This window comes from Terrapene carolina, unplaced genomic scaffold, assembly GCF_002925995.2.
Source record: "Terrapene carolina triunguis isolate 2854851 unplaced genomic scaffold, T_m_triunguis-2.0 Scaffold714, whole genome shotgun sequence".
NCBI classification, from domain to species: Eukaryota; Metazoa; Chordata; order Testudines; family Emydidae; genus Terrapene; species Terrapene triunguis.
The window spans coordinates 17681820-17693601 of record NW_020665065.1 but is presented as its reverse complement, the minus strand read 5'-3'; the positions used below and the strand labels follow the sequence as shown (position 1 = coordinate 17693601).

At 52.5% G+C, this 11782-nt stretch overlaps 1 protein-coding gene across 2 annotated transcripts in view; it reads left to right on the top strand.

The window, feature by feature from the left end:
• The first annotated feature begins 562 nt into the window (after positions 1–562).
• The window catches only part of PLEKHM2 (pleckstrin homology and RUN domain containing M2), a 57084-nt gene continuing 45864 nt past the window's right edge, over positions 563–11782 (top strand). Inside the window, exon 1 of one of the 2 annotated variants that reach the window (XM_029913540.1) lies at positions 563–681. In XM_029913540.1, the coding sequence (XP_029769400.1) occupies positions 622–681 (60 nt within the window). In that variant the 5' untranslated portion in view covers positions 563–621. The remainder of the gene's footprint in view (positions 682–11782) is intronic. The other variant, XM_026659974.2, reaches the window with a different exon arrangement.

Sequence of the window (11782 nt, the reverse complement as noted above, 5' to 3'; positions counted from 1 at the left end):
ACTGGGCTCCTGGAGCCCCGCTCTTCAGCTTACCAAAGGGCAGCTGGAGCCCCTCACTCCGAAGCCCCCCGAGACCACCGCGGGGTTTTCTGAGCTAGGGGTGTACGGAGCCGGCCCCGGCCCCCCGTGTGAGGATTTGGGAGCATGGGCCCAGCCAGGCGGACAATAGCCCAAGCAGAGACCCGGCGGAGAGCTCGGCCGGGGACGCGGGGCCCGCCCCGGGGGTCCCCGCGCCCCCACCCTGCGGAGCCCGGGGGCTGCCGGGGGCCCGGCCCGGGCAGGGGCTCTCCGCTCCCCGGCAGGGGGCTGGCTCTGGCTGGGAGAAGCCGCCGCCTGCCCCCGCCTCTGCCGCCGCGTCTCCCCGCCCTCCAGCTCCGGCCCCGTCACGAGTGCGGCCGCGGCGCTGCTGCCTCCCCTGCGCCGGGCCGGGCTCCCCGCACACGGCGGAGCGGGCCGAGGGGCCGGGGCCTGCGATGAGCGCGCCGGGGCTCAGCTGAGGGCGGGGCAGGGGCCCCCCGAGCCGGCAGGACGGAGCCCCCGGGCGGCTGGCGGGGAGGCGGCGACCGGCTGAGGCCGCCGGGCCGGCGGGGGAGGAAGCGAGCGGCCGCCGGGGGCAGCGCCATGGAGCCCGGGGAGGTGAAGGACCGGATCCTGGAGAACATCTCGCTGTCCGTCAAGAAGGTGAGAGCGGCCGGGGCCGGGGCCTCGTCTCCCGCAGCATCCCGGGCCGCTGCCCCCCGCCCTGCCCCGGCTCCCAGTACCGGCTGCAGCACAGTCTGTGGGGTCAGCTTCGCCCCCGTCGCCGGCCCTCGCCACCCCCAAGCGCTTCCCCAGCCATTTGCCCTCCCCCTCGGGCTGTTGTTTACACGAGGGCTGGGCTGGGCTTTGACAGATTTCCCAGGTGTGCGGCTTCATCGCTGGCGCCAGCCGTGGCGGGTCAGTGTAGGCAGGACGTCCCCGGTCGGTGGTGTTTGTAATACCGTGTTGTCCTGCGCCGAGCAGGTGGAGACGTTGTTAAACGCGGACAAGTGCCCTGGGACTCCAGCCAGCCGAGCGGCAGTGGTGTTGGCCACAGTGGAATTAATTTCCAAACCAACCCCCCCCGGTGTAGACCCAGCCTTGACGTGCACAAGTTATAACAAACCGACCACAGTCAAATAGCAAAAGTCCCAACTTGGGCTACAACTCAGCCCTCTAACCACTGCATATGGAGCGCTACTTCCTCCAAGACATCACTCTCCTCCAGTTACCAGATAGCTATTTTTACAGAGCTTCCTGAATTCATTGGTGTCTGACTTGGGCCCTCAGTCTCCAGCCTTCCTGTTTTACTCCACAGTGTACATTCGAGTGAGATCAGAACAGCTAGTTAATTCCCTGCCTGCTGGAAATCAGGTAGCACCCTTCTAGACCCTGACAAGGCCCAGACGGAGGTCAGGCTTAAGGTGAATTTTCAGATCTCTATCGTCCTCGGCTTTTCTAGTCCTGGTCTTTCCTGACCAAGGCTGCTAATCATTCTGAATTGTCGTACTGTGTAGCATGGGTTTCAATATCAGTAAGAGAGTATTGGATCTCTGGTTTCAAAACCATTCTGAGCCTTCTAGCCATACAGAAAGCTTACTTTAATGTTCCCACCAGTTTGATGTATACAAAATAGCCAGGACTACACCCAGCATGCAAAGGCTGAAACAAATGATGAGTAGGAGTGAAAAGCACCAGTGAAATCTAGGGCCAATAGCTCCAATGCCTGCCTCATAACTTCCTAAGCAACAACTTGAAATTGACCTGATGCGTCTTAGTTTTACTGCTTCCTACAGGTTCTGAATAGCAACAGTGAAATGTGACCAGATTTTTGTCAGCTTCACATTGGGAAACCATGGGTCAAGGGCGGAGACACTGGAGAGTCTGTGCTGCTGACTGGGACGTCCTGCATCAGGGCACATTCAGTGTGTTAGCTTCACAACCATAAGGGGTAGACAGACAGGGCTTGATTCAGATTTTATACTAGTGTTACTTGTTGCCTTCAGTGGACTTTTGAGTTTCACTGGTGTGAGATCAGGACCAGGCCCTCGGGCTTTTTCAGAATGAAAGTAGCCAGTAAATTGTACAGAAATTGGTAGTGGAGGCCCGTTCATTTACCTGGGAGAGCATCCCACTGGGAAGTGGATTTGTCAAGCCCTGGAAAGGAGGCAAGGATATTTCTTTATTCCCCTCCCCCTCAATGAAGTAATTAATGATCATGTGCCAAAGTATCATCGGTAGGTGAAAAATGTAAGGGAGTCAACTTGATTGGCAAGAGTAATTTACAAAGTTACAGCTCATTTAAGAAAAGCGACAGGACATAGATCAGTGGATCACAAGAAGGGCCTTGTTAAACTATCTTTTTAAAATCCTGGGGGAAGAATGTTAATTTGCCAAGAGGAGTTGTGTGTCTTAGGTATGTAAAATGAGGGGGAAACACCACAATGACACAATACCACACTTGTGTGAATGGCCAAGCATGGCAATTGTTGGTATATTTCGCCTGCCAATTCTGCATCATTAAAGGCCAGGAGAGTTTTGCTGTTGACTGCAATGGCACAGGCTCGCACCCCAAACGTACAGAAGGATGGGCAGAGATTCAGAGTTAAAGAAATGTAAATTGTCGGCTTCATCCTGAGGGGTGCCAAATGCCCTTGACGCCCACTGACTTGTTGAGAGGGCCCAGCACTGGCAGAATAGGCCCCCACTTGTAACTGGAGCAAGAATGCTGTATGTATGACCTTTCTCCTTAATCGGCGCTGTATGACGGGCATTGCCTTCGGGAGTGTAGAATTGTCTACTGTTTCAAATCAAATATCTGGGGGAATTGTGAGTGATGGGTTGATTTACTGGCTGTAGTTTGTCAGCTCTGTCTTCCCTATTAGATACCAGTTCATTCAAAGGAAGATAGGTTAGTTTTTCTGGAGATTATTTGGACAGCTTAGTGATTTCATTATTTCTCTTTAGCTGCTCCTGCTTCTCTCCCTAACACCTGGCAGGCCCCAGCAGGCATGTGCACCCTACTGCCAGCTCAGAGGGCCATGCTCAAGAAAGGAATTATGTTAATTGTGGCAATTTATGGATGATTGTTTTTTTAAAATGAATGTAGGGCTTGCCAAAGCCACAAGGCCATCACCGCCGAGGTCTGAAGATCTCTGCACAGCCGCGTGCAGTCGGTGACACCGTAAGCTTCCTCACTAGGTGCCTCGACCCTGGGATAGGTGCGGCACTTTTAGAGGTGACAGAGCAGATCAGTCTTTGGCTTCTCTGTAGGAATTGCCCCCCTGCCATGGTAATCCTATGTACTGGGGCACTGGATGGAGACCACCAATTGGGTACACACAGTACAGTAACAAATGAACGCAGTCTAAATGCCTAGATTTCATATATGCTCCTGACCAACCATCAGCTGGTAGCCACGTGCAATCAGTGATGATCTTGATCACATTCAAACCAGTGACCCAAATGTGTCCCATTATCAGAGTTCTGTGCCATCCTGGTAGCTGCAGGCTCCATTGCAGAGGAGGATTTTGATATCTGCCTGGCTCAAACTTGGTGCCAGGATGTGGATTTCCAGTGCTGCCATCTTCAAAAGTTAAGAAATCACGAGCAAGGGCCCAAATCGTGGTTTTGGATCCGTCTCCAGGCGTGGTGTGACAATGGCAGCGTTGCCTACCTGTGCTGCAGGAGCTCTCACTGAAAGACCCACCTGAGATCAGATCACACCACTGCCTGATGGTGCAGGGGGCTTCCCACTGCTCTCCAAGCTCCCAAATTGCCCATTTTTAATTCTGTCCCCTCCAGCCCTCTGTCAATTCTCTGCCCCTCAGCCCTGCGTCAGTCAAATCTCTGCCCCAGACCTACATCGACTCAGCACCCCCTCCACGCCCCACATCTACCCCTTCCCCCCAGCAGTCCTGCTCCTCCTGCAGCTGTGGCGGCTTTTCACCCCCGGGGCTTGGGAGAGGGGTGAGCGGGGAGGGAGAAGGGCAGCTTCAGTGGTTCTTCCCCCCTCCACCAGGCTTTGGGACCAGCTCCAGTGTGTTCGTCTCCTTCTCCCAGGCCTGGTGTTGAAGGGACAGAGAGGAAGAAGAGAGATCAGCTGACTCATTTTTCATAAGAGAGGAGTGGGGAGGTGGTAGCAGATCTTCCTTCCTCTTCTGGACTCTACTCCCCCCCCATCCTGTGGCCGTGGTATCTGCTGCTCCCTCTCCTTCCTCTGCCCCTACCCCAAAACTTCTCTCTGCTCCGAGGGGATGAGCTTTGCCTGGATCCTGCAGCTGCTCTGATTGCCTGTTCTTCCCCAGGAGAGAAGTGGTGAAGGCAGCCGTTCAGAGTGGCTTTCCCCCTGGGCCGTCTGATGCTGCAGCTTCTGGCTTCACTGGGAGGCTGCCGGCAGCAGCAGCCCAAGTCCGGGCACTCTCAGTAATATCATGAGAACTGGAACCCTCCCTTGGGGTGGGCTGGCTCAGCGTGCCGGCCTCCATGGCTTAGGCTCTCCGTTCTACAGGGCCGGTTCCAGCCCAGCCGGATTCCTCCCAGTTACACGACATGATTGATTGAACTGACCCCATGGACCGTCCCATTTGGAGGTTAATGACTGTCTGGAACCTGCCTAGAATTGACATGGTTCATCACCTTTATTTTGACAAATGCTGTCTCAGGAGTGGGTGGGGGAGGTTCTGTGGCGTGCAGGAGGTCAGACTAGATCCGTGGTTTTCAAACTGCGGGTCGCGACCCAGTTCTGGGTTGCGGAATGGAAGGCACTGGGTCGCGGCAGCTCTGGTCAGCGCCGTCGACCGGGCCATTAAAAGTCACGTTGGCGGTGGTGCCTGGCTAAGGCAGGCTAGTCCCTACCTGTTGTGACACCGCGCTGCGCCCTGGACGCAGCCAGCAGCAGGTCTGGCTCCTAGGCAGGGGGGACATGGGGCCGGCTAATGGGAGCTGGGGGGCGGTGCCTGTGGGCGAGAGCTGCGTGGAGCCGCTTGTGTGCCTCGGCCTAGGAGCAAGACCTGCTGCTGGCCACTTCCAGGGCACAGCGCGGTCCGCCGTGCCAGGCAGGAAGCCTGCCTTAGCAGCCCCGCTGCGCCACTGACTGAGAGCCGCCCATGGTAAGCCTGCGCCCCAACCCCGCGCCCCAATCCTCAGCCCCACTTCAGAGCCTGCACCCTCAGCCCAGAGCCCTGACCCCCTCCTGCACCCCAATCCCCAGCCCTGAGCCCACCCCAAACCCAGAGCCCCCTCCTGTACCCCAAACCCCTCATCCCTGGCCCCACCCCAAAGTCTGCACCCCCAGCCCAGAGCCCTGACCCCCTCCCGCACCACAACCCCCTGCCCCAGCCCAGGGCCCCCTCCCACACCCTGATCCCCTCACCCCTGGCCCCACCCTGCAGCCTGCATCCCCACACCCAACCCTCTGCCACAGCCACACCCCAAACCCCTCATCCACAGCTCTGTTGGGTCGCAGGCATCAATACTTTTCTTCAACTGGGTCTCCAGAAAAAAAGGTTGAAAACCCCTGGACTAGATGCTCGTGAAGGTCCCTTCTGACCTTAAAGTCTGTGGGTCTTTGAATCCTCAGCACTTGCTGTGTGTTTGCCTTTGTACTGACTACGGAGCGACTTCACTGTGGCTTTTACTAGCCCTGCAAATGCCGAACAGCCTCGGCAGCCCAGTTTGTGATCCGTGCCTACAGGCCAGCTCAAAAAGGGCTGGGGCTTTTTATAACCTCTTCAATTGAGACATTTTGTTGTCTTACGGTAATAATCTATGGGTAGCAAAGTGCTCTGGTCCCTTCCGCTCATGCTGTTGACCTTGGGAACTAGTATTTTTGTGTATTGTACCAAGAATCCTCTACTAACAAGAGTCATTGAGTGATTTACACCTCGTTATGACGTCCAGAAGGTTTCACTTGAAACCTTTTGACTTATGAAAAGACCTTACACTCTTGTAGGCCCCTCACAAAAAGGGAGGTGACTCTAGAGAAAGTGTAGCTTCAAGATATATCCTGTACCTTCTGCTCCCCTTTGCAAGAATCACCTGTAGTCAATCATCTGTACAAGGTTTTATTAATGTCAAGCTGCTGCTTACTTATTGTCCATGTTTCATCCATTCTGTGTGCACTGTAGCCCAGATCTTCAGCTGCAGCCAAGGTGTGCACAGAGGGTTTGTGCACGCGCAAATGCAATCTTCAGCCATGTTTGTGTTCCCCTGATCCTGCACCAGCCGTGTGTTGGCCCAGTCCCCTGATGTTAGTTAGAGCAGCTGCTAATTGTGCTGGTTGAAGGGAATGTAAATAGGACCACATCCCCTCTCTGCGGGTACTGTTCCCTATGCTGGCTGCTAAACCAGCTATATGTCACCAGAGGATCCTGCTGCACTGGAGTGATCCTCTCATGGCAAGATACACAGCCGTTTTGTGCCAGTGGAGTGGTGTGAAACAGCTGGAACACAGCTAAGGATCAGGGCATCTGAGTCCTTCATCAAGGATAACTTCTGCTGTATACAGTCATTAACGTTATTAACGTTGTCTATCCAGCTAACCATGATGAATGTTGGAAAACAAGAAATAACACATTGTTCCCATCATTCGCAATAGATGTTGCGGAAGGAGAAATATTCCAGGAGAACCTCTTCGTGCAAGTGTAACCCAGGGGTTCTCAAGCTTTCTGAAGCCAAAGGCAGCCTGTTTAAAAAAAACAGTTGGACAATAATTGATGACAAAGGTGCTTACAAATTAGCCATAAATATACCGGGACAGTTCAGGTACTTTATACACTCCTTCTAGAAAGTCTCACCAACCCCTAGGGGTGGAAACATGCTCCCCACAGCTTGAGAACTTCTCTTCCAGTCACCCTCCAAGGACATTCACAGGCTTCTAATATTTGTTTGAAGGTGCAGTTGGGAAGACTATCTGCTAATAGTATAGTTCAACACAGATTGCTAAAAGCAAAACTCATCAAAGAATCGCCTTTTATGTCTTCCAAGTATATTTGTCATTTCAGGCGTTCTCTTTTGAAATATCTACTGCCGTGTCCTAATGCAGAGGGGATCTTTCAGTCACAAGTGTGTTAAGTTATACAGGCGTCTAAAATTAAGCCTACTCACTGTATCTGTTAGAGAACGTTTGGAAGCTCATGTGAACATCTGCTAGTGGAGAAAGCAGCAATGGTATTTTGAACATTTGCACTAGTTCTCCAGACTGCTGGTGCAAACCTTTTCTCATGATGAGGATGGCTTGTCAGGTGGAGTTGTAACTGTATTGCTGTGAATCTGGTACAGTGAGCGGTAACTGACATCCTTTGGTCTCACTGCCTCTGATCTACCATGGCTGGTCAGCAGTCTTCAGAGTAATCCGGAGAATGGAAACCCATTGTCTGGGATAAAGACATGGCATTTGAACAGCAAGCTCTTGGCATTCCTTGGCTGTTTCATATTCATTTTAGATTCAGTCCAGGATATCATATCACCAGACAGATTCAGACAAACGGGAGGGAATTCAGAGAAGAGCAACAAAAATAATGAAGAGGTCTGTAGAGACTAACCTGTGAGCAGGGCCGGTGCAACCACTAGGCGAACTAGGCGGCTGCCTAGGGCGCCTAGTGATTGAGGGCGCCTAAAAGCCTGCTCAGGCGAGGAGGTGGAGTGGAGGTGAGCTGGGGTGGGGGGGCGCGGGGATGGCCGCCCGCCGTAACGGGGGGGGGCGCACAGGGGAACCGCTCCCTGCCCCAGCTCACCTCCGCTCCGCCTCCTCCGCTGAGCACATAGCCCCCGCTCTAATTCTCCTCCAATCGGTGCCGCAAGCCTGGGAGGGGAGGAGAATTGCGGCGCCGGCGTGCTCAGCGGAGGAGGCGGAGCGGAGGTAAGCTGGGGCGGGCTCCCCGGGCGGGTTTAGCTGCCGTGGGGAGGGGCTCCCCGGGCGGGGTTAGCTGGGGGGGGGGGCGCAAGATGGAAGTTTCACCTAGGGCGCGAAACTTCCTTGCACCAGCCCTGCCTGTGAGGCGATGTTAAAAGTGCTTAGTCTGTATTAAGTATCCGAGGGGTAGCCGTGTTAGTCTGGATCTGTGAAAAGCAACAAAGAGTCCTGTGGCACCTTATAGACTAACAGATGTATTGGAGCGTCTGACGAAGTGGGTATTCACCCACGAAAGCTTATGCTCCAATACATCTGTTAGTCTATAAGGTGCCACAGGACTCTTGGTTGCTTTAATCTGTATTGTTTGGCTAAGGGATGGCTAACGAGGGGAACTTTGAAGGAAGCAAACACCAAGACGGTAGAAGAATTACTACTTGGTGTGACAGACAGGGGCGTGACTAGGAATAGTGGAATGAAATTGAGAGAGAGAAACCATCTCTAGCTGCTGGGATTCTATGAAAGATTCCTTCAGTGCTGATCAGATTGATGAAAAATCAAAGGCTGCTTCTTTCTGTAAAGAGACATGTTAGTACCTACATGATTTGCAGAAGCCTGATTTTTAGCCATCTTGATGTTGGTCAGATTTCTTTATTCTAGTTTTACTAGCTAGCAGTAACAGACTCCTGCAAACCAGTTAGCTTGTTCTTCCTGTAGTGTCCAGCCTTGCTTGTTTTCTCTCCCGTGGAATCTGTGCCTCTGTTGTGCTGAAGAACTTGTGACTCTGTAACATCGGGAACGCTCTCCATTGCAGTCATGTGACACCCTGAAGTCTTGATCATCTGTATCTGATAAACTACCAATAGCAGGCTACTCAGACCCAGCTGTCAAGACTAGGGTGTGTTTCAGGCCTTATTTAAGATGCCAACCATGTGTGCGATGGCCAGTTAAGAGGCTGCTGTCTAGTACATGCAAACAGGTGTCACCAGCACAAGTTAAAACCAATCTCCAGTTCATGTCTGGCTGCAACAGGGCTGTTTGTATAGATACAGTGCAAACGATTGGTGCCTGGAGTCCAATCTGTCTGTCAGAAAGAGCATACCTAAACGAAGTCGCTTGGGTTTGAAAATCCACATGTGTAGGACACCCTGGAACAGGACAGTTCTAATGGAAGAAAATGACATAGGGGGAGCTCAGGAGAGCTCCTAAGTAGATGGAGCCTGGACATGAGTAATGAGACAGAGAAGCTGTAAGCCTCAGATTCCACTCTGTTGCTTGAATGCTTAAAAATGTCGGGGCTTTGTGTTCTGTTCCAAGCTGTACAACTTCTACCCTCTGTGGGTTCAACATCCTGTAATCAAGGCTCCTGTTCTGGTGCACCATGAACATGCATCTGTCTCTCTCCAGGCTGTTTTGACATCAGTGAAAATTGTTTCTCAGGTGGTAATAAGCTATTCAGGGAGAGCCTGCTAATATGAGAGCAGATATCTGGACAATAGCACTATTGATTATAGCGCAAGCTGTGTTGGTTACCTCTGTGTTTCCGGGGTAAGAAATAGAATGCCGGGATTGCTGCTTTGTCACATGCTTGTTCTAAGAAATGTTGGGCCCGATCAGGTGACCCGGATACCCCACCGTCTCCTGCCTACGCAAAAGGGAAGGGACTTCAAGTTTTGCACATGTTTCATTTCACAGTCGTCTCTATGACTCTTGCTGGGAGAAGCGAGTTTGGTTAGAACCCAGAAGCTCAGAGTATTAATAAATAAATTAATGGAGATATCCCATCTCCTAGAACTGGAAGGGACCTTGAAAGGTCATCGAGTCCAGTCCCCTGCCTTCACTAGCAGGACCAAGTACTGATTTTGCCCCAGATCCCTAAGTGGCCCCCTCAAGGATTGAACTCACAACCCTGGGTTTAGCAGGCCAATGCTCAAACCACTGAGCTATCCCTCCCCCCTTGGCTAATTGATTGGCTAATTGTGTTGATCTTCAAGAGCAAAATGAGATTCTCCATCTCCCTAGTCAATTGACTCTGCCTCAGGAAATGAGATCCAATAAACAGACCTGGAATAAGTAATAACGCCAGAGAGGGCATTGCTACAGGAGCTGTTCGTGGATAGAAATACCGTCTAGCCTCTTTGCTGCGGAGCTGACCAGAGTCGCGTTGCTGCCCTTCGAAATTCACTTCGTTTACTATAAAGCTTATTAATGAACATAAGAACATAAGACTGCGAAGAGTTACAAAGGGATCTCACAAAACTGGGTGACTGGGCAACAAAATGGCAGCTGAAATTCAATGTTGATAAATGCAAAGTAATGCCCATTGGAAAACATCATCCCAACTATACATACAAAACGGTGGGGTCTGAATTAGCTGTTACCACTCAAGAAAGATCTTGGAGTCATTGTGGATAGTTCTCTGAAACCATCCACTCAATGTGCAGCGGCAGGCAAAAAAGCGAACAGAATATTAGGAACGATTAGGAAAGGGATAGATGATAAGACAGAAAATATCATAATGCCTTTGTACAAACCCATGGCACGCCCACATCTTGAATACTGCGGGCAGTTCTGGTCGCCTCATCTCAAAAAAGATAGATGGGAATTGGAAAAGGTACAGAGAAGGGCAACAAAAATGATTAGGGGTATGGAACAGTTTCCATATGAGGAGAGATAAATAAGACTGGGACTTTTCAGCTTGGAAAAGAGACGACTAAGGGGGGATATGATAGAGGTCTATAAAATCTTGACTGGTGTGGAGAAAGTGAATAAGGAAGTGTTATTTATTCCTTCACATAACACAAGAACCAGGGGTCACCCAATGAAATTACTAGGCAGCAGGTTTAAAACAAACAAAAGGAAGTACTTCTTCACATAATGCAGTCAACCTGTGGAAATCGTTGCCAGGGGATATTGTGAAGGCCAAAACTATAACGGGATCCAAAAACGAATTAGATACGTTCCTGGAGAATAGGTACATCAATGGCTATTAGCAACCCCATGCTCTGACGGTCCATAGGCTCTGTTTGCCAGAAGCTGGGAGTGGACGACAGGGGATGGATCACTTGATGATTCCCTGTTCTGTTCATTCCCTCTGAAGCACCTGGCATTGGCCACTGTCAGAAGACAGGATACTGGGCTAGATGGACCTTTGATCTGACCCAGTCTGGCTGCTCTTATGTTTTTAAGTGCTAAGGCAGGCTGTGCCCATCCCCATTGCGCTGGTTCACCTTCTTCATTCTTTACCTCAACCCCCTCCCTCCTCCCTCAGAGCTGCAATTGCTGGGCTTGGCCAATGACTGGGCAACTAACACTGATGCTGAGGCACTAGACAAGAGCTGTGTACCCCATGCTTCATCCCTCATGGAGATCCAGGGTCACTCCTAAACCTTATTCTACTGCCAGGGCTGGATTAAAGCAGGGGCTTTAGGGGCTGCAGCCCAGGACCCCAGCTCAAGGGGGGCCCCGCAAAAATAAATCACAGGCAGCCATCTCCAACTCCGAGCCTCTATAAGTCCCGCGGCGCAGCAGGGCTCAGCCAGGCTGCCATGCCATGGCCCCACGCTGCTCCCGGAAACAGCTGGCTGCTGGCACGTCTCTGCAGCCCCTGGCGGGGGGGAGGAGGGTGGCGGCTCTGCACGCTGCTCCCGCCCCCAGCACCGCCCTCACAGCTCCCATTGGCTGGAAACCAGCCAATGGGAGTTACGGGGGCGGCACTTGCGGGCGTGGGCAGCGCACGGAGACACCCTGTCCCCCTCCCGCCAGGGGCCGCAGAGACGTGCTAGGAGCCAGCCGCTTCTGGGAGCAGCGTGGGGCTATGGCAGGCAGGCAGCCTGGCTGAGCCCTGCTGCTGCGCCGCTGGCCAGGAGCCGCCTGTGGTAAGCACCTCCTGGCCGGAGCCTGCACCTCGCA